This window comes from Canis lupus, chromosome 16, assembly GCF_003254725.2.
Source record: "Canis lupus dingo isolate Sandy chromosome 16, ASM325472v2, whole genome shotgun sequence".
NCBI lineage: Eukaryota > Metazoa > Chordata > Mammalia > Carnivora > Canidae > Canis > Canis lupus.
The window spans coordinates 54,304,525-54,327,521 of NC_064258.1; the positions used below are offsets into that span (position 1 = coordinate 54,304,525).

General features: G+C 44.3%; 1 protein-coding gene across 1 annotated transcript; it reads right to left on the reverse strand.

Moving 5' to 3' along the window:
• Positions 1–9,855: 9,855 nt before the first annotated feature.
• Positions 9,856–22,375, reverse strand: SPCS3 (signal peptidase complex subunit 3). The gene is made up of 5 exons (XM_049094863.1): positions 22,186–22,375; positions 20,263–20,338; positions 17,876–17,950; positions 14,298–14,413; positions 9,856–13,383 (listed from the first exon to the last, which is right to left on the reverse strand). The coding sequence occupies exons 1-5, from the start codon at positions 22,326–22,328 to the stop codon at positions 13,251–13,253; spliced, it is 543 nt and encodes a 180-aa protein (XP_048950820.1). The 5' UTR covers positions 22,329–22,375; the 3' UTR covers positions 9,856–13,250.
• Between the last annotated feature and the right edge of the window lie 622 nt (positions 22,376–22,997).

Consider the following 22,997-nt stretch of genomic DNA (forward strand, 5'->3'; position numbering starts at 1 on the left):
GTGTCTGCCTGCAGCCGAGGACGTGATCCTGAAGACCCGGGATCGAGTCCCACATCAGGCTCCTGACATGGAGCCTACTTCTCCCTCTGCCTGTGTCTCTGCCTCTCTCTCTCTCTCTCTCTCTCTCTCTCTGTATGTCTCATGAATAAATAAATAAAATCTTAAAAAAAAAAGAGGGGAAAAAAGATAACAGTAGAAAATAAGCAGAGATCATATGCCACGTACAGAGAAGAGAGAATAAGTTCAAATAAATTGGCATTCCTTTAACCATGAATGAAAAGATACAGATGTTGAGACTGGATTATTAAAAGCCTGGGTAGCTTAGTGGTTGAGCTCCTGCCTTCAGCCCAGGGCATGATCCTGGAGTCCTGGGATCGAGTCCCACGTTGGGCTCCCTGCATGGAGCCTGCTTGTCTCTCTCTCTCTCGTGTCTCGCATGAATAAATAAATAAAATCTTTAAAAGAAAATAAAATAAATAAAACCTGTCTTTATGCTATTCAAACGAGATTATCTCTAAAACATAAGAACCTGAAAAGGATGAAGGCGAAATGCTTGCACGCTCTCTACTGTAGGGCCACAGGGTCGTTCAGATTGCCCAGAACTTCATACCGTTAGTGGGTTTGCTTTTCATAGAATTTTCGATGACCTCTTATTTTTGTCCTTGGTTTTCTTAGGGCCAGGGAGGGGCAGGGGGAGAGAAGGAACCTTCATCAGGCTCCACAGTCAGTGCAGACCCGGATGGGGAGCTCAATCCCACCACTTGAGACCGTGACCTGAGCTGAAACCCAGAGTCGACCTTACCCGACTGGGCCACCGGGCACCCGCCTCCTTTCAGGGAAGGGGGGGCATTTACTGGCAGCAGGGACACCCATGTGATAAGACAGATCTAACTCTGCAAGTACCTCTCAGGACAGACGTGCCCTGTTTTTCCAAGACACTGGTTCTTGAGGCTCCTCTCAGTTCATGAGCTTAGACATTCTCTTACCTCAACACTCTGGAAAGATTTTAGCAATTTCTTTTTTTTAAAAAAAGATTTTATTTCTTTATTTATTCATGAGAGACACACAGAGAGAGAGAGGGGGGCAGAGACACAGGCAGAGGGAGAAGCAGGCTCCGTGCAGGGAGCCCGACGTGGGGCTCGATCCCAGGACCCCGGGGTCATGACCTGAGCCAATGGCAGGCGCTAAGCCGCTGAGCCACCCCAGATTTTAGCAATTTCTATGCGAGGTAAGACCGTGAACTGACAGGTGCGCGGTCTTGGGTGACTTCAGCGCCTCGGGTTGGAAGCTGGGAGCCTGCGGCCGCTCCGTGCGGTCCCCGAGCGCGTCGCCAGGGGGCGCCGGAGCTCCAGGAATGTGCAAGGGCCGCGCCGGCCCAGAAGCGTCCGAGGCTCAGGTGAACCGGGGCGCCTGAGGGTGGGGTCTGCGCGGAGCACAGCGCCCCGAGGCCCCGAGAGACCCTGTAACGTCACTGCGTTTCCCCGTAGAGGAGACCTTCCCGGATCCCGAGACTCGGGCGCTGGGCGACTGCGCGGGCGGCTGCCTCCCGCTGGGTGGTGATCCCGGGCTCTGGGCTCCCGCCCCACGTCGGGCTCCCCGCTCGGCTGGGAGTCCTCCCTCTCCTCCCCGCTGTGCTCGCTCTGCTCCAAATGAATGAACAGAATCTTAGAAAAAAAATTAAGAAACTTGGAAAACTATACCCTCTCCCCCCTGCTTGTTCTCACGCTCTCTGTACCAAATAAATGAATAAAATCTTTTTTAAAAAATTAAGAAACTGGGATCCCTGGGTGGCGCAGCGGTTTGGCGCCTGCCTGTGGCCCAGGCACAGGAGACCTGGAGACCCGGGATCGAATCCCGCGTCGTGCTCCCTGCATGGAGCCTGCTTCTCCCTCTGCCTGTGTCTCTGCCTCTCTCTCTCTCTCTCTCTCTGTGACTATCGTAAATAAAAAAAAATAAAAATAAAAAAAATTAAGAAACTTGGAAAAGTATACCCTCTCCTCCCTGCTTGTTCTCACTTTCTCTGCACCAAAAAAATGAAAGAATAGAATCTTAAAAAAAAAAAAATTAAGAAACTTGGAAAACTATACCCTCTCCCCCCTGCTTGTTCTCACTTTCTCTGCACCAAATAGATGAAATCCTAAATAAATAAATAAATAAATACATAAATAAATAAATACATAAATAAATAAATAAAAACTTGGAAAACTCTATCAGTGAAAATTACTTCCCTGTGCAGTGACTTTAGAGGTTACAGTGAATAAAAATATTTCATTTATCTAGAAAATTCTTCTCGGGTGCCATCTCACTAAACAGTTCAGTGAAACAGCAATGCACTGGATGCATTGGTCTCTTTCTATGAGACTTTGTCAAGCTTGTAGGGCCTGCATTTCTTCTGCTGACAGCCCCGTAAGGTGTTACCCTGAGGCAAAACTGGGCGAGGGTGCATACGTGGGACTTCTTGTGCTAGCACCGAACCCTGAATATACTAGTTTTCCTGATACATAGGAACTAAGAAGTGTGATTTATCTACTAGGCACCGTAAAAGCCTAACAAGGATCACTAATAATAGAACAATTATAACTACACCATAATAACTGTGAATGTGTGCACGCTCTCGCTCTCTCTCGCCCTCTCTCTCTCTCCCACTGCAACGTCTTATTTTACTGTCCTCATCCCCCTTGTGAGATAAAATACCTACCTGAGGTGAGGGAGGAAAGTGATGTCAGCATCATGACATCAGTGTTATGACGTCAGGGTCAGGATGTCAAGGTAATGACATAGCGCTGGGCCGCCACTGACATTCTGATGCTGCAGAAGTTGGAGCCTCTGCTTCAGAATCAAGGTTGCTGGGTGGGCGACAAAAATCCTCCTGGATGAGGATAAAAAAAAAAAATCTACTGATTCTTTTTCTTTTTCTTTTTTTAGAGACGGAGGAGGGGGGCGGTGAGAGAGGAAGTGACAGAGAATCTTAAGCAGGCTCCAAACCCCATGCAGAGCTCAAGGGGAGCTCGATCTCATGACCCTGAGGTCATGACTGAGCTGAAATCAAGAGTTGGTGACTTAACCAACCGAGCCACCCCGGTGCCCCACCACTGATTTGCTAATTGCTAAGGATGAGCACCGGGAAGCTTTTACAACCTGTAGCAGTTATAGCTTTGTTTCACCGTCAGAAAGATTATGGAGGGTTTTAATAAGGTTGTGCAAATAAATATTTAGAACTTGATGGAAAATTGGTTCGATTGAATTTATTGATGTGATACAATCAAGTGTGAAGAGCCGGTGGTTTGTGAACTATCGATTTTGGGTTGTAAATCAGAATTCACATGACATAGATGTGCTTCAGGCTCCTCATCTCTTAGTTTCCTGATGAGGTTTCTGACGTGTTAGGGTGACCACGGCACCTCCTGGATGACAACCCGTGGTGTTGGAGGATTCTGAGTTTCCTCTGCAATCCTAATACCAAGGACAGTGTGGGACTTTCTGAGTCCTGTGCTCCCAGAAGGAAGCAGTGGTTAAGAAATCTCACTACCGGGGCTCCTGGGTGGCTCAGTAGGGTAAGCAGTCAACTCTTGGTGTTGGCTCAGGTCATGATCCCACCGTGGTAAGACCAAGCCCTACACTGGGCTCTGCACTTAGCACAGTTGGCTTGAGATTCTCTCTCCCTGCCACTCGTGCTCTCTATCTCAAAATAAAAAAAATAAAATAAAAATAAAAAGAGGAAGAGGAAGAAGTAAAAATAAAGAAATCTCACTACTTTTGAAGTTCTGAGGAGCAGCAACTTCAAGGGATCACCTCCCCACACATTCCAAGAACTAAAGGCTTCCAGCTTCCTAATGACTTCCTTGCTTACCTCTCTAACTCTCCTAGCCTTCTTCCTTTTCCTCGAGACAATTTTCTGCAGAAATAAATGTTCTCACAATCGCAAGGGCCAGAAGAAAATCATCTCCTTCACTGACTGGTGCATTTTGTCTTGCATACCCACTTCCAGCCAAAGTTTTATGTCTTGATCTTTTTTTTTTTTTTTTTTTTTTTTTTCCTGGTTCTGTTTATTTCAGGTGGTTATAGTAAGGGCAAGTTTTTCCATACTTTTCATGGTCATTAATAAGTTGACTGAGCTAAGAAAGTGGTCTTTTTCCATTTTTTACTAGAAAACATGGGTGCAGACTCACCGATTTGCATTTAGTGAAATAACTACCTAACTTGTTCTATAATTATATGTAAGAGAAAAAAAAAAGTCTCTTTGCTGAGACACTTTAAAGCCTCTAAGGATTCAGCTCTGTTCCCTTAACTCAGCCACATGCCTGACATTTCATAGAAATAATGAAAACCTGCTATATGCCAAGAGTGCTAGAAGGTCCTTTCCCCACAGGTCTTTCCTCACAGCAATTCTGAAAGAAAGCTATGATCATTCCCGTGTTTCTGAGGACACAGCACAGCCTGTATGAAGGAGCATTCAAGCTCTGGCGCAGATGCAGGGTTTGAGTATTGGCTTTATCACTAAACACCCTCATGATCTCGGGCAAGTTGCTCATCTATCTCATTTCCTTCTCCTTACAATGCGAAGGATGATAGCATCTCCCTCTTAGAGTTGTTATGAGCTCATTTAGCAGGGAGTTGAATATGTGCAAAACATGCATACTAATGCCAGTACATACAACTCAGTCAACATCAGACATGATGTGGGGGCAGGCCAGTCTGTTATGAAAGTGACTGTAGGGACACCTGGGTGGCTCAGCAGTTCAGTGTATGCCTTTGGCTCAGGGTGTGATCCCAGTTCAGGGATCGAGTCCCACATCAGGCTCCCTGATGGGGAGGAGCCTGCTTCTCTCTCTGCCTATGTCTCTGCCTCTCTGTGTCTTTCATGAATAAATAAAATCTTAAAAAAAAGTGACTGTAACTTACCCAAGTTCACATACCTAGAAGGTGACAGAACCAGAATCCACACCCAGATATCTCTGGCTTCAAAGCTGGTAACCCTTGGGACGCCTGGGTGGCTCAGCGGTTGAGCATCTATCTGCCTTGGACTCAGGGCATGATCCCGGGGTCCTGGGATCCAGTCCTGCATCAGGCTCCCTGTAGGGAGACTAAATCTCCCTCTGCCTGTGTCTCTGCCTCTCTCTGTCTCTCATGAATAAATAAATAAAATCTTTAAAAAATAATTTTAAAAAAGCTGGTAACTCAGCCCCGCAGAAGATGAGTTTTCCAGAAAAATTTTATGCACATATTTGACTGCATAGAAGTGTGGTAGAGTTACCAGTAAAAGACTTTTGAAAATAGGTATCTGTACTAATACCCAGTAGGACACATTTTACTGGGGAAAAGGAATGTAAATATTTTAAGAAGAAAAAAAGAATGATAACATTTTTAATATTAAGGAAGGATTTGTTCATTAGATAACAAACGGTTATGACTATCAATCATTAGGGTCTTTCTATTCCTATACTTGACACATTTAGATACATTCCTTAATGTGAAACCTTATACTTAAAAATGTTAATATTTATGTCAAAATTACATCCTTTAGATTATTTTAACAAGATGAGAAATTCTAGTTGTCTAATAATATTTACCATTCTCGTCTTCCCCCCCCCCCCCAAAAAAAATCTTTTACATGTTATGCAAGCAAAAATCTTTGGACATGTCTCTCCTGGAAAAACACAGACATACCCACTAGGCCACCTGTGTAAGAATACTCACAGTAAACCGTCCATCAACAGTAGAACACATAAAGAAATTCTGCAGACTATGGATTGTCATGTATTACTGTATTATAATTATCACTACACAACGAAAATGCATAAACTATAGCTTCCCACAAAAACACTCATGAATCTCTCAAATTTACTGCCGAGCCAAAGCAGCAAGACACAAAAACTTGCTTTGGTAAGATTCACTTATGTTCATAACCAAGCAAAACTAAACTATATTGCTTAGGGATGTGCGATAAATTATGTCATTACTCCCAAGAACTCCCTCCCTCTTCCCCATAAGAGGATCATGAAGTACACGAGACTTGCACTATTTCCTTATTGAATTGACATTTCGCCCTTTTGAGTTTGGGTCAAAAGCTTTGCCATGTGCCACTCTTGAGCCATTTAAATGAGTAGACACGATGCTTGTCACATTCAATCGGAGGCTCCAAGAGGCATTGAGCATTTCTCCCTGTTCTGCTCTTGGCTGTTTCAAAAGGAAGTGTTCTTTTTAATTTGGATTCTGGAAGGAAGGCACATGAGGAGTATATCCTAGGCCAAACCACAAACCCTCATCAATACGAGAAATACAGGTTTGGCTTTGTTAGCCACTGAGCTCCTGCTGTTGCTGACAGCGGAACTGCTCATAATGCTGCTGCTCATATGATGCAACACAAGTGGGAGAATTTTCAAGGAAAGCGAGAAAAGGACACAAAAATGAAGGCAGTGGAGAGAGTTGTGATCCAGAAGAGGTAGGGGAGGGCGGCTTGGGGTAGTGGTTACAGAGGCGCACACTGTGTGATTATTCATTGGACTATATACAAATATTTTGTGCACTTTTCTGTGATCCTTTTCTCCAACTGGAAATGTAAGACAGGCAAAAGATTTTATAAACTTCTAAGAATTTGTCCTCTGCCCAACCGTTTCAAATGTAAGTTACTCCCGACCCCTATCCTATCTTCCATTATTTAATATTAAGCATTATCATCGAGCAACACTACTAGGAGGTACCTGTGTAAGCGAGTAACGAAGTTACCCATCAGACTCATTTTCTGGCTTTACATGAATTCATCCAATAAACATGTATTCAAGTCCCATTATGTGGAGATATGGATAAAACAAAACAAACAGAACCACCCCCCCATCTGTCGTATATGGACACTTGTATATAAGTGTGTATATACCCATCGGGGGGGGGGGCCACGAGAGCGATCAGTAATGATGCTGCCAAGTAAAAGGGCAACGAAGAACAAGAGTATAACGTTCAAGAGGGTAGTCAGGGGCGCCGATGGGATTGTGTATCAGAAAGATCTAGGGACTGGAGAGTAACAGAGGAAATAATCCAGGCAGAGGAATAAAGGAGAATGTGACCCTGCAACAGGAAGCTGCTTGGGGAGTTGGAGGACCAGCAAGGCAGTCGAGGGGGCCGAGTTGTGTGCGCGTTCTCCTGTGATGCGCTTCCAGTGAAGCAAACCCTGCTTGTGCTCCTTGTGGGGAAGCTACGGCATCCCAGCAGCTTCGAGGCTCTCAACTCGTTAAAACCACCTGACTCCCAGATGTCTCTTCCAGGTCCAAATGGCATGGACAACACTGGATCCCAGGCGGGCAAGAGCTTGGAGCAGCGTTCACTGGGAGATCTTTTGCGTATTCAAAGGACATCAAGTGATACAAACAGCAGCAACCAGGGGGAGAAAAGGAAATCCATGTGAACAGGGCTCTCCTTCACTGAAACTTAAAAAGTAAAAATTGCTCTGAATACTCCATAGATTAGATTTGTCAAGTAACTCTAAGGCCTGGTAAGGTGTTTTGAATCCTAACGCTTAAAACCTAATACGCTCACCTTCAGAAAATCCTGAATGCTTAGACACATGGCAAGATAGGCAAAAAAATATATATAAAATGTTCAGAAGAATGAATGGGTTCTTCCCAGTGTGGAATCAAGCAGGGCATGAGTCAGGCCACACTGGGGAGCATAAGCAAAATGGGATGGAAAACTAGCTCTGCAAGATTTATGCTCCTTGCCCAGCTCATAGTTGCTGTTTTGTTTTATTTAATATTTATTTTTTTATTTATTAATGAAAGACACAGAGAGAGAGAGGCAGAGACACAGGCAGAGGGAGAAGCAGGGAGCCAGACATGGGACTCGATCCTGGGACCCCAGGATCACACCCTGAGCCAAAGGCAGACCCTCAACCACTGAGCCACCCAGGTGCCCCTCACGGTTGTTTCTGATAAGTGACCCCCCCCCCCCCCAAGAGAACACTCTTTCCCACTACACGTGGTCCTGCAATTAGTTCTCACCTCAGGATCTAGAACTTGGTGGTTATGTGTCACCTCTGGGCCAAGCTAACTAAGCAGGTAAGATTTCTCCACTTTTCCCAACCCTGACCAGCCAGGTAGAAGGGCTGCGCACCCAGGGATGGCAGTCCTGGGATGAGATGCACCTGGGTCCTCCAGTCACACCACACGGAAAGCTGCAGGACCACCACCTGGCTCCTCGCAGGTGCAAGAAATGAACTCTTATTTTCATTGAGCTACTCAAATTTGGATGTTTCTCTATTACAACAGCTGGTGTTACCTGAATATAGAGTTCTTGACGCTGAGCTGGGAGCAACGATCACGTAGTCATCAACCTCTCCCAACAGAATAGCATTTGTGAACTTTTAATAGCAGGTGAGCAGGCTTCCCACTCAGCATCATAGTCCCTGCTTGTCTCTGCATACGGAGTAGTGCAACAGTGAGGGAGTCATTTTTTTTAAAAGATTTTATTTACGTATGTATTTGAAGGAGAGCAAGAGAGCCAGCGTACAGAGGGAGGAGCAAGGGGCAGAGGGAGAGGGAGAAGCAGACTTCCCCCGAGGAGGGAGCCGGAGGCAGGGCTCCATTTCAGGGCCCTGGGATCATGACCTGAGCCCAAGGCAGACGCTCAACCGACTGAGCCACCCCGGCGCCCCAACAGTTAGGGGAGTCTTAAAAGTAGTGACAGAAGCTGCAGCAATGGTACAAGCCCTAAAACTTCTCAAACCCGCATAACTTGGGGGCGTCTTCTAACGGGATCTAGTTCCCCTGAGCACAAGACCTTGCTTCGGATCCCTCAGGACATCGTAGGATCCTCCTCTGGACTCACTGCCATCAACTTCTCTCGGGTGCTTTGCACTCCCGTCCTTTCCCAGGTAGGTTACAGCACTTCCAGGCCTCCTAGGGGAGGAGGGCACGGAGTGGGAGCCTTCAGAAGGAGCAGAGGCTTCGTCTCAGGTCCTTTATTACTCCTCCCAGACCCTATTTCCAACTCTACTCAGCAGACACAGCAGTGGGAGGTGTATCCACTACACATATTCCAAGGGGGAGAGGCCTCTTTGCTCTCATGGGAAAGAAGGGCCCAGTGACTTCACGCCTGGGGGCTCTTCAGGTACACCAGGGTGCACCCACGCAAGTGGTCATTTTCTTTGCGTAACTCATGAAACCAGGCAAGTTTGCTGAGCCCCTAATTCCTGCTTTAACCTATCATCTGGGGAATAGGAAAATAAAAGAGCACAGGGGCAAATGTCTAAAGATTAAAGTTCAGACAGAGTTGGAGGAAACAGACAAAATCCAGCTGACCTCTTATGTCATCCCAGATAACATACTCAGGTCAAATAAAAAAACTGTACCCTCTAAACTCAGCTGATTTTCTACCCTTGAGGGAACATTTCTACTGTCTTGGTTGTCTTGAGTTGGGCTGAAAAGTGGAACTCCCAGGAGTCTGTGGATGTAGTGCAGCCGGCCGGGGCCCACACCTGCAGAGGCTGGGCACCCGGGACTCTTAGGTGGACGTGGCTGTGTCCTCACCCATTTCTTCATGAGCGAACCATGCTCCTTGAGGTTTTTAAGTCAAGTCTACATTGTGGAGTTCTTGTGTTAAGGTGAACACTTGAGATATCCATCTTCTCCTCCAGGCACGATCCCGTGGCTCTACTCATGACCAAAAGCTGGGACTGTTTTCCCAGGAATGGGAGAGAGGCAGCACCTGACAGGATGGAGCAACCCCAGTGGGCTATGGGGGAGAGAAGTCGGATAGACCGTCACCAGGAGCTCAACAGCGAAAAGGGCAGTGCTCACAAAGGAAGAAGAGTGTTAAAACTGCAGAGCAACCCCTGTGGTCAGGCCGCATTATACAGACAAGGACTTCATTCGTCATCAGTATTTATTAGGCGCCTATTGCGTGCAAGGCACTATGCTAGGCGCTGGGGAAGATACAAAGATCTGACGAGACTGCCCTCAAAGAGCTTACAGTCTAGTATAGGAGCATACACCGGAGGAGATAGTTTAGGTGTAAATAACCTTCCCCCACCCCACCCACAGAAAGGAAAAAAAAAAAAAAGGAAAGAAAAAAGTTTACTAGACTTAGTTTCATCCATTTTCTTTTAGTTCAGCAGCTTCACATAAAAAGCGTAAATCCAAAAGTCTTTTAAAATGCATCCTTTTACTCGTAAACAAAATTCATTTTCTTTAGAAAAAATGCTGTTTATTGCAATTAAGAAAATCCTCAAACATGTCTTCAGTATTTTCATGAATTTTTTTTAATCAATCTGTTATTTGTGAAGTAAACAATTTCCCAAGTTGCATCAAAAGGTGCAACAACTTTTTGAAACATCTCTTTAAACTGCTGGCAGTCACACATGATGTACACAGGCTCTCTAAGAGGAAAAGCTTCTGAAAGGAGCAGGTGTTGTGTACGGTCAAAGTTCACAGCTTATGGTTTTTCTCTCTACACTCATTTCATGTCAGATTCAAAGTATTATAAAATAGCACCTCCAATAACCAACACCTCAGAGATCCAAAGCTTTAGGTCACACTAAGCTTTACGTAGAATAGTGAAAAAAAATGTCCATTGTAACCATACAGCCCACCTCAGCGCTATTACCAAGCTGGCCAGACCCACCCAAGGACGGTAAAACAACTCCAAAAAAGGAAATTTGAAATAACCCACCTTCCTTTACACCCTTAAGAACTTTCTCAAGTTTTCTATTATTTTCCTTTAAGCACAAAGAAACCGAATCTCATCAATCGGGGGAAAATAAACAGAACAGAGCTGCTTGTCCACTAAGGTTAACCTGCTACAGAAAAGGAGTATGTGAGCACATTTACAATTAGTTCACTTCTCACCCTAAGTATTTTAGATAAGCATTCTGCAATTGTTCCCCCCTCCCCGGTATCCTCTGGCTCAGGCATTTCTAGTAATACTTAGGTTTAAGTCTCAAGCCTGGGGTCTATATGGAGACTTTGTGAGACTTCTTGAAAACACTGACACTAAGGTAGATGCTACGCTCATCAAACTGGACACAAGGTCATCTGTTTTCACAGATGGTGGAATCATGGTCAACCAACAAAGCTGCGCGCACCCACAGAGGAGTTCCTGAGACAGAGGTTTCTTCTTCCTCTGTTGGAGCATTCATGTCCTGAGCGGTTTCCCATAGTTGAGTAAAAACAAAAAATTATTTAACCATTGTGCTGGTTGGGCCTTTCTGCTCCTCTTCCTCACCAAACTCCAAAAAAAGAGCAGGTGGGCTGGTCAAATAAACTATAACTCAAGTAAATTTCAACACTCACCACTCGCAAACTGAGAGACCCACTCACCACACAGAGGTATAAGGCGCTCCTACGCCAGCACCTGCACCTGACAAGGCCTGCAGGTCTACTGGGCTCGCCCTCCTGAGTGAACATACCCCATTTTGCAGCTTTGACATCTACAGAGACTAAGTTTCCATGTGGAATATTTGTACAAACTGTACAAGGTTAAGTTTTCTGGGTATAAAATCTAACAGGAACTAAGTCAAGTCGGCACGAACAGTTATGTTGGTCTTTCGGTCATCTTGTCTTCAGGCCACTAAGGGGCTCATCTGTTCAATCTCTCTCGCAAACAGACACCACTTATAGACTTGTGTGGTTTAAGTCAATGAGTCCAACTCTGGCATTTTACAGATAAAGAAACTGAGACCCTGAACAGTTTAATGAAAGTGCTGGGAGCCACACCCAGTCCAGTATTCATGATAGGACAGCTCTGACCTTTGACAGGAACACATGCTCTCACACACAAAAGCCGTTAAAACCAACGTAATAAAATGGTGATGCATTTCCTATGAGGTAAATACAACAACTGTTAGCTTAAACCTACTCTTAGAAAACATTAGCCCTTTTTGGTTACTGCTGATAGTGTAACTACAGTGTTTGGTCTTGCTTTTAAGGGTAATTGATCTGTAGTTGCTTCCTTGAGGGTTATTTGCTTACTGCAGAAAAAAATCATTTTAAATATGAGCATATATTCAACCGTGTATTATTCTGCATTTAATCTCTAAGTCATTTCTGTATATATTTGGGTTCTTCTACTTTTAACATATGTAAAATTTATGCAGCGAATGAAATGAGATATTATCTCTACAAAAGTTTTTGGCAGCTTGAGGGTGTCCAGGGTAACATAAAAAAAAAATTATGAAAACTCTAAGTGAATTTTGATTAGTCTGTAATCTGAGCTACAGGAGAAAGGACAGGCTTAAGAGAATTAATCTGAGTCAAGTTTTAACTCCCTTTCTTGGTAGCTATGCAATCTCAAAGCAATTCAATAAACTTCCAGGTTTCAGTTTCTTCATCTGCCAAGAGCTAACATTTGTGCTACTTACCTCATTATATTATCGAGGATAACACACAGTAAAATATAGGAGAGTGCTTGTAGGTGGAAAAGCGCACCGACAAATACTATTATTACCCCAGTAATTATTAAAATGTGGACCTACAGAAAATTTTAAATAATTACCACTCAGTGGCACAAGGCATGCTCACGAGAACAAATATAACTCAGAAGGTAAACCATGCAAACATTTTCAACTTTCAATGGCAATGCTAAAAATTCACACAAAGATATAATACAAAGGAGCATTTTTAGAGAAAGCACTGAGACACACATATTTGGTTGACTTACGAGACTTTAAAATGAGTTAGAATGATTTACAGCATATAAAGAGGTATTTAGTCTTTAAGTGGAGAAAGTTGCTAGTCCCCTGTAAGAAAAACAAGCATTATGGGGCATTCCTAAGACAAATGGAATAAAATTCCATCACTTTTGGCTATTTTATAAACCAGGTGTCATTTAAATTTTTCCAGTAATGAGACAAACCCTAAAAGAGAATGTCCACTTCTGAATCACATCTGATGAATGCAAGGCATAAAATACGGCTCTTAGAACTCCACAGGCACCTAAAAGTTCTAACTACTCTTCATGCTCACTTTATATTCCATAAAGAATCATGGACATACAGGGAATACCTCATATATTTTTTTTTTACAAAGCTTTATTATGTAGTTGTCTTATTTTTATAATACTCCCCTCTGGTGACCCTTCTGTGTGTGTTCTGTTTGTAAAATCAGGTTTACGTAGCACATTAGCCTTTCCCTTCAAATATGCCTTTTGATAATTAGTTCTTATACCAAACAAAACAAAACAAAACAAATGAAGATGCAAGGAAAGAGAAAAACAAGATATGATTCATTAAGTATAAAAATATGTTGTTTCAAATTCAGAATAATTTAATAACTCTTCGTTATTTCATATGTATCTGGAAATGGGACAGATACGTGACCTGATCCTGTCACAAGAGGTAGAATTCCAGCATTTGGTACAACGTTCCAAGATAGAGTTAAAGTGACGTTCCTGTTTCCCCTATAAAAAGATATAATAAACATTTTTATTAGATTTCGGCGGAAACATTTTTAATTGCTTAAAAACATTTTAACTCAAGCACTGGGGTTCAAATACTCTAAAACCAGTCCTCCCAAACCTTCTAAAACCCAGGAACAACGCTGGAAAACCAGCATGATCTCTGCAGGCACCCCATGATGACCTATCTAAACTCACTGAGTTACAGTGCTTAGAGTTATCGGCCAAAAAGCTTAAATGAGTAAAACACAGAGAATATATGAAGAGATCTGACCTACTCATCAGAAGGCGATGATTTGAAATCTAATTCTATCATTACCTAGACTGTGAACAAATCACTATCTCTCATGGCCACCATTTTTCATCTGCGAAACCACAAGTTTGGTTCCAACGGCTCTCCCCTCAATTCCTTTCCAATGTTTACTCACAAAGCTTAAGAGCTACAAAATGACCTAAAATCTCATTCTAATTCCTTTGCTGGGCATGAAGGGAAACGGGGGTTCAGAGAAGTTAAGCACAGCTGGAACCCTCAGTGTCAACTCCTTAGATGGACACGCTATTTCCTAAATGGCTCCATGACAACTTCGCCTCACATTCCAGAAGAGCCCCTTTGCCAACTGCAGTCCTACTCCAGGTGGGCAGGCCCATGTCCCCTGCGTACGGCAGAGTGGAAGCAGCCGTGGGCCCTTCTTAGTGTGACTGGGCCATTTCACTTACTGCAAGAGAAATGAGTGCTCATCTTAGACCTGTTTCTATAAAAGTGTATTTCTACCCAATCTTCCAGTTCAGATCTGTACATCTTCTCTCTCAATATCCTTTTTACCCTCTGATCATTTTCTTTAAAACAAAAAATACATTACATCATTCTCTCCCCTGCACATTTAATTACATGTAAAGGATGACAAAGAATTGCTCACTTGAGGCCATTTCCATCGTCAAAGAAAAAATATTTTGTTTTCATGTCTTTCAACAGCAGCTTTGGATTATCACCTCGCAGAACAATCTTGTCCCAAAGGACAACTTGGTTCAGGGCCTACATTAAAATGAAAATTAATTAGATAACTCATCAGGAATTGCATCTTTGTCACTTCAAATTAAAAGCAGTGCTAGGCAAATAGTTTAACTTACACTAATGAATACAACTTTTGAGGGAATTGCTAAAATCCTAACGTATACAACAACAAAGCGGATAGATACAAGAAGTTGAACTTTTCTAGGACAAAAGATTATTTCCCTAAAGGAAATCCTTGCTTTTGTTAAAGCAACTGCACTACTTAGGGCCCTCCATGCTTACTACAAGGTCTTAGACCCCTGTGTGCTCCAGACTGAGGCCCTGGGACAAACAGAAGGGATAAGAATTCCTGGAAGAGAGCATTCTCCTAAATCACTTTTCCCTACAAAATTTCTGACACTCCAACTCACTGTGGGCTCTGCACAGAGTCAGGGAAACTGAGACAACTATTCAACTATTCCTGTCCCATCTCACTGTTAATACAGGTCTCTGCCGCCAGATTAGGTCAGAATACTTACGTAGTTCCAAGGTCTTTAAATTATCAAGGACTCACTACAGAAATGAAACCTTCTAAACCTTTTTCCTTTACGTTAATCATAGGTACATCATTGTTTTACTATGGAACATTCTAGAAGTCGATTCTTTTAAGCCACTATTTTGACATATAAAAAACAAGTTCTGTTTGGAAAATTAGGGACATAAAATGAAGGGAAAATGCATTTGTGACCACTATTAATCCCAAAAATCTGTTCTTATTAAGCTATCGCCCATGATTATTAGCCTTTGAGGCCAACTGCTCAGCATGTGGTGACTACATTCACTAGATTATTTCTAAGACGGTTCAAATCCTCACCATAAAGCTTCTTTCTAACATTAAACAGAAACATCAAAACTAAAGAATATAGATAATCAAAGATATGCCAAAGTGAAATGATTTTTTATGTACATTTATTCATTCACCAAAGCAATGATCTGTCAACTTCCAAGTTGTATTAACTTACTAGTCACACCAGGCTAAACCAGAATTATAAATATAATTTAGGTATGCCTGTTGCCAAGGTGACACATTAATCTGGATATTTTGAGACTTGTAGAATGATATGTACATATACAGTCATTACTCTTACCATCCAAAGAGCCTTTTCCATCTGCTCCTTTTAACATTTTGTTGATTCTCAAGGGCAGGGATCAAAACTTAACCCAATAATCCTATGCCTAACCAAATATTTGGCACAAAAGCATGCTCAAAATAAAGGTAAAATGAAGTACTAAAATCCAGTTAACTAATTGAACCAATCAAAAGATAAAGTTGATTAATTTTTCATCCCTTGAAAGTGAATACAGTTCAAATAAAATACAGAAGTAGACATATCTCTAACTACAAATTACCTCCAGAGTAATAACAAACAGGAGGGTGACTTAGGTAAAAACAACACAGAAGCACATTTTGATTCCATAGATTTCACCTTCATATTTTAATTCATTTATCACAATCATTCAGTTAACACTTTTAGGGGATTTCTGTTTTAGCAAGATTCTATAGAAAGAGCTCAACCCTCACTCTCATCGGCAACAAAAGCTCTAAATCAAACCATACCGATAAATTTCAATCACAAATAAATAATTTTACTAGTGTTTTAATCTAATAGCTTAGTAGCTTTTAATTACAAAACTTCTGATAAACTCTAGTTTGCGGTTAAAAAAAGACTACTTTTTGGGGATCCCTTGGGTGGCTCAGCGGTTTAGCGCTTGCCTTCAGCCCAATGCATGATCCTGGAGACCCACGTCAGGCTCCCTGCATGGAGCCTGCTTCTTCTTCTGCCTGTGTCTCTGCCTCTGTGTGTGTGTGTGTGTGTGTGTGTCTCTCATGAATAAATAAAGAACATCTTAAAAAAAAAAAAAAGACTACTTTTAAGTACCAAAATTGGTGAATCCCATACAACACCAAAGCAAAACAAAATATTTTCTCAACAGACAGAGATGCTAATTTTAGATATGTGGCTTAGCAAGACTATCAAAACAGCTCACGTCTAAAGAAAAATAAAAGTATTTAGACAGATTTTAAAATAATTGACATTCAAAAATTTGTTATTCTTACAGTTTTTGATTACATATATTCATGGGTAATGAGAGTTGTAAACACAGGTCACAGATTTTGTTGACTCAAATATCATGTCATCTTTTCTCCAAAGCTGTGGAAAGATGACTTTAGCTTAAAGAGTCCTACACCTGTGTAGCAATACCAGCTCCCCATTTCCTAGTACACTCATATTTCAACAATATCCTTTCTGATTTATCATTGGAAATGGTCTCCACAAAGATTTTTAATCACAAATAATCTTGAGCACAAACCCCCCCAAAATATGCATTTTACTTACACATTATGTGCACAGTACACTTTAGTATTTTCATTAGATGACATATCACTGGTAGGGAATGTAAATTTGCATTTCTTTTTCCTGTTTTTAAAGATTTTATTTATTCGAGATACAGAGAGAGGCAGGGACATAGGCAGACTCCCTACGGGGAGCCTGATGCAGGACTGGATCCCGGGACCCCCAGGATCAAGGCCTGAGCAAAGGCAGATGCTCAGCCACTGAGCCACCCAGGTGCCCCTTGCATTTCAAATAGTATCCCTGACCAATGTTGAATTTTCTCAGCCAGCCTTTGATTGGATCTTTCTAGGCTCTCTTTTTCTAATCCATTAATACGGTGCACAGCTCCAAAGAGGAACAAACACATCTGCTCTGTTGCTTTCCTGTTGCTCACGTGTGGTTGAACCATTTGCATGATTTTCAGTGTGTAATTTCTTGGCAGGAATCTTTATAAGCCTCTGTTCCATTTTGTGAGGAATAGTTTATTTAAAACCAGGTAATATAAACCCCCTTAACTGGATTATACTGCACAACTTTACAAAATTCTGAACGTGAATGAATGAACCGTGCATGTAGTACGGTCAACCTTCCGGCCTGCAGAACTCCTCCTCTTCTCCAGAGCATCTGCATGTTGTAGGGGACATCTGACCACCTGACTATGGGACCAGGTGTGAGTGCCAATGTCAGTCCCTATCACAACTACTAGTAAGGTTTAACTTCTTTCCCTTTTATTTTAAAGGGAGAAATACATAGCTCTGTGTCCAGTACAGCATGTAAGGAGCTTGGAAGCTGCCGCTCCATCTTAACATCAAGAAAAAAAAGCTAATGAACTTAAAATGTGGCAACTCTTCCTAGCTCTGAGTGGTTTTCCTTATACATTTATGGACTGCCCTGCATGCACCTCATTCTAGGGACCACAGGACTAGCTGCAGAAACAGAAATAAGACAGAGACTACCAAAGGAGATATTTTCTTGGTAGTCACCCCTCTGGAAGTTTGTGATTTTTACCAAACTACTCAGGTCAGACATTTTAAATATATACTATTCATATTCTTTCATAAACAATGAGGTTTTAAATATCTATTAAAATACATCTATATATACTTACATTATTTTTTGTTGAATATTCTGCTGATAAATAAAGAAACAACTGCTTAACATTCCAATCAAATATATTCTCTAGATGTAAACAAATTAAGGAATATATAAATCATAAAGCAGCATACAACTTTTAAACCAATCTTATTCTTAATTATCCACAGCAATACTAATAGAAAAAAAAAAAGGCGAGGTGGCCCAGAAACAGTCTGAACACTAAATCAATAAGAATATACAGAAGATATACTATAAAGTCCAGCTCATTTCAAAATCAAAAACATATATATGTTTAAGTTTATATATGTTTATATATGTGTGTGTGTGTACATGTGCACATATATCAGTGAGATCATGAGCATCATCCCCTGTGCCTCTAAGCATTATTAGCTGAGACAGTTTGGTTAATAAGAAAATAACACAGCAACACAAAATTTAGCTTTCTGTAACATCGACTAAGTCTAAAAGGATTTAATCTTTCAAACACATTCAATTCCATGGAAGTTCTAGAATAGAACCAATCATCACAATTTAAATTTACTGGTAAGCAAACATGAACTAGCTCACGTAATTAAACCAAGTATAATAAATTGTTCAGGTTGCTTTTGGACACATGCCAGTAAAAATCAAAATGTCTCAGTCCACGAAGTGCTTTGGTAAGAATATGCCACTGAACGTCAATTTGACTTCATCAGCTTACCAGAGAGGGAATAAAATAAAAAGCTCTCAAGGATTAATTTATAAGACCAGTGGCACTGAGAAACAGAGTTAGCGTTTTATTTTTATTTTATTTATATTTTATTAAGTATTTTTATTTTATCTTATTTTATTAAGTATTACACATAAGTGTATTAAGTATTACACGTAAATAGCTACATCATTTTATTATATGCATTTATATGCACTGATAGCAACATGTTCATTATTTTCTTTTAGATATGTGTATCTGCTAAGAATTACTGTTGTAGAATTGAGAAGTCTAGGATAGTTCTTTCTAAAAACAGGCACAATTTCAAGTTTCAGCAGCAGCATTAGGAAAATCCTACTAAACTACGAATGATGAGATTGAGAATATATGAACACAGTAGTTGAGATGTCAGGAAATTTCACTAAAATCCACCAGATAAAATTACTACCTTCGTAAGAGATCCAAACTCCCTCTTACTGGAGTAGATGGTTTTAAAACGACATGCAGACTTAAAAGCAGACATACCAAGTTTCCCATAGGACTCTTCTGGCAATATATGCTATGTCCTAAAAAAACTGCCTAGAGAATTAATTTCTAGTCTACTTCTAAACCCAATACCTTACTTCTAAAAAATCAAGTTAAAGTAATTCCATGGCAGCAAAGAGCCTTATCAGGTAAATTCCCCGGGTTCGTTATCTGCTTCAACTGTTCTGACAGTCGGTTTACAAAAGTCCAGACAGTGCAATTCTCATGGCCAATTTTAATTCAATTTTAATCTTTAAAAGGTGGATGTGATCAGACTGGAAGTGGAACAACACCGTGGAGATCTTAATCTAAGACCCTAAAAGAAGATTAAACTGGCCAAATGGACAGTTATATCAAAAGGTGAAAACTTGAGATTAAAATACTAAACCATCCCCAATTTAAAGTGCAACGCTTTCAAATGTAAGATTTCTCTCTTATTATGAAAAGTACTTATTAAAAAACCATAATGGGGAAAAGCTAATACGGTTTAACAATAATCATTCTGATAATGAATGACCTTCTAAACCTTAACAGATGCCAATTCACTTTTTTAGCATGTTTCTCTCTGCTATCATAAAATATGGATGTATTTCTTGGGACTCTATGTGAAATACTTCATCTCGGTAGGCTGAGCACCGGTAACATTCTTTCTATAATCCAAATGACCAGATCTTATTTTTTCTTTCTGAAATATAGATTCAGAAAGAACTCTCTCAGAGATTTCAATCTATTTAATGTTTCTGTGAAAAATTTAAAGTCAGTTTACAGGGGATCCCTGGGTGGCGCAGCGGTTTAGCGCCTGCCTTTGGCCCAGGGCGCGATCCTGGAGACCCGGGATCGAATCCCACGTCGGGCTCCCAGTGCATGGAGCCTGCTTCTCCCTCTGCCTGTGTCTCTGCCTCTCTCTCTCTCTGTGACTATCATGAATAAATAAATAAAATCTTTAAAAAAAAAAAAAAAAAAAAAAAGTCAGTTTACAAAATAAGAACTGGAGAATCCATAGGTAAATTTTCTCAAGGTGTGAAGGAGGAGGTATTAAGACTAATGGAAAGGCAGGTACGGAAACTTCTAAAGTTGGGCTGATTCAGGGGATAGTGGGACTCACTGGCTTGGCCCCAAATCACCCAACAATGTGTATTATAATTATAGGACTACAGAGAAAGCAATAAAATATTTCCTTAAAGGATATCAGCTGTTATATCAAACGTGATGAATCCCAGATCGCTTCTTTCTCTAGGTCCAGTGAAGTCTTCTACATTTTTTCTAAAAACAGAGATAAAAGTTTTAGGACCCTCAACCATAGCAGCACACACAATTCACAGGATTCCTTCAAGACCGGATCTAGGTGGATACACAGGTGGAACGGGAATCCCACGACGAAACAAGTAGAAATCCGGAAAATGTTGAGGATAAAATTTGTAATCCGATATAAAATTAGGCCTTTGGCTATATGCACCTACCTCAAAAGAGAATCCCTAGCAAGAACGTGGGGGGGCGGGGGGGGGGGTGAACACTGGCTGTGGGGAGGGTGGTCCGAGCGGATGATGACCACCGCTGTTCATGGAGTCCTCACCGTGGGTGTCGGGTCAGGCCCAGCAATGTATTTTTCATCATTATCCAAATAGTTGCCACCGCAAGCCTATGTGCCCCGGGTGTTATTTGTATGTCAGACAAAAGGAAATTCAGGCCCAGGGCGATAAGAAACTTGCTCTAGATTAACAACAGCTAACAGTTCCTGAGTCTATTTAAGTCTTAAAAAAAAAAAAAAGAAAAAGAAAAAGAAAGAAAACAGTACCACCTAACAAGCAGCAAGAGGGAATAAAGGGGGGAGGGAGGGGGGAGACCTCAGTGTCAGAGGACCGGCCCGTCGGGCAAAGTAGTGAAGGCAACTAAGGTGGAAGCGCGAGCGGGAACTCGGTGCAAGATGGACAGCGAGGATGTGGGGACGTGAGGGTGTGGGGAGGTGAGGATGGACAGTGGGGATGTGAGGATGGACAGTGGGGACATGAGGATGCACAGTGGAGACGTGAGGATGCACAGTAGGGAGGTGAGGATGGACAGTGGGGAGGTGAGGATGGACAGTGAGGACGTGAGGGTGTGGGGAGGTGAGGGTGCACAGTGGGGACGTGAGGATGGACACTGGGGATGTGAGGATGGACAGTGGGGACATGAGGGTGTGAGGAGGTGAGGATGGACAGTGGGGACGTGAGGATGCACAGTGGGGGCGTGAGGATAGACAGTGGGGACATGAGGATGGACAGTGGGGACGTGAGGGTGTGGGGAGGTGAGGATGGACAGTGAGGACGTGAGGATGCACAGTGGGGACGTGAGGATGGACAGTGAGGACGTGGGGATGTGAGGCGGGGGGGGGGGGGCGGCACATATGGAAGAATAAAGTGCCAGAGGGCAACTATCGGGGGCGAAAGGCCGGGGCATCCACCGCAGGGCCGCGTCCTTCTGAGGTCCCGGCTCCGGCATTTCGGCAGGTGCGCGGCGGCGGCGGCGGGGGCAGTGCGAGGCCCCCCAGGCTCCCGCTCCCGGCTCCCCCCGGGCCCCAACCTGGGCCGCGGAAGGCAGGCGCCCCCCGGGAAGGACGGGACCGCGGGGGGACCGCGGGGGGGGGACGGCGGCAGGGCCCCGGGACGGACCGACGGACGGACGGACGGAGGGAGGGAGGGAGGGAGGGAGGAGGGACGGAGGGAGGGCGGCCCCGGCGGGAAGGAGGCGGGCTCGGGAGGGCGGCGGGAGGGCGGGAGGCGGCCCGGGCCCGGCGGGGGAGGAAGGGCGGCGGCGGCGGCGGCGGCGGCTCGGCTGTTGTGTTGCTCCCTCATTGGCCGCGCGCGGGCGGGGGAAGTGAGGCACAGGAAGGAAGCGGAGGCACCGGCCTGACTTACTCAGAATTAAAATTTAAGAGCAAGCCCGGGAACTCGGCGGGCGGGGGCGGCGGGGAGCCGCGCCGAGGACCGCCCCGCGCCCAGCCCGCGCCCGCGCCCAGCCCCGCGCCCAGCCCCGCGCCCAGCCCCGCTCCCCCGCGCTCCCCGCTCCCCCGCGGCCCGGCCTCCCGGCTCCCCGGCTCCCCGGCCCCCGCCCCCCCGGCCCGCCGCGCTCACAGCATGATCCGCGAGACGTGCAGCCGCACCGGGACGCTCCGGTCCTTGAAGGCGGTGGTGATGAAGCAGCCGAACGTGAGCGCCGCCATCACGCTCAGCGAGAAGGCGAACAGCGAGTTCGCCCGCGACAGCACCGTGTTCATGGCGCCAGTGGCCCGCGCCGCCCGCCCGCCCGCCCGCCGCGCACGCACACCGGGACCCCGCTCGGCCGCGGCCCGGCTCCCCGCGCCCCTGCGCTCCCCGCGCTCCCCGCGCTCCTGCCGCCTGCGCCCCGCGGTCCCGGGAGCGCGCGCCGCCGCGGCCCCGCCCCCTTCCGGTCCGGCGACGCGGGCGAGCGCGCGCGCACCCGCCGCCCGGACACACCCACCTCGCGGCCGGCCGCCGCCGCCAATCAGCGGCGAGCGGGGGCGGGGCTTCTCCGCGGAGGCCACGCCCCCTGGGAGCCCCGCCCCCTGCCCTGGTTCCCCTGGTTCCCGCCTCGCGGCCCCGGGCTCCCCCGCCCGCCCCGGCGGCCGCGCCTCACCTGCGGGGCGTCGATCTGCCCTGACAGCCTGCGGCCGGGCCAGCTCCCTCGCACGTTTGGAAGCTGCACTTCACAAGACTCTTCCCACCTCCCACCCCCCTTTGGCAAATGCGACCAAAGTTACAACAGTTGTTTGCAGGGTGGGGGACAGGGAGAAGGGGCCTCCCAGGTCCACCAAATGCAGGCTGCCTTTGCTCTCTCCGCGTCCAGCCCTAGTCCGGTTCCTAGTGATGCTTTGCCTTCCGACTGCAGCTAAACCTGTTTTAAAACGGATGCTCCCGGTTTAAAA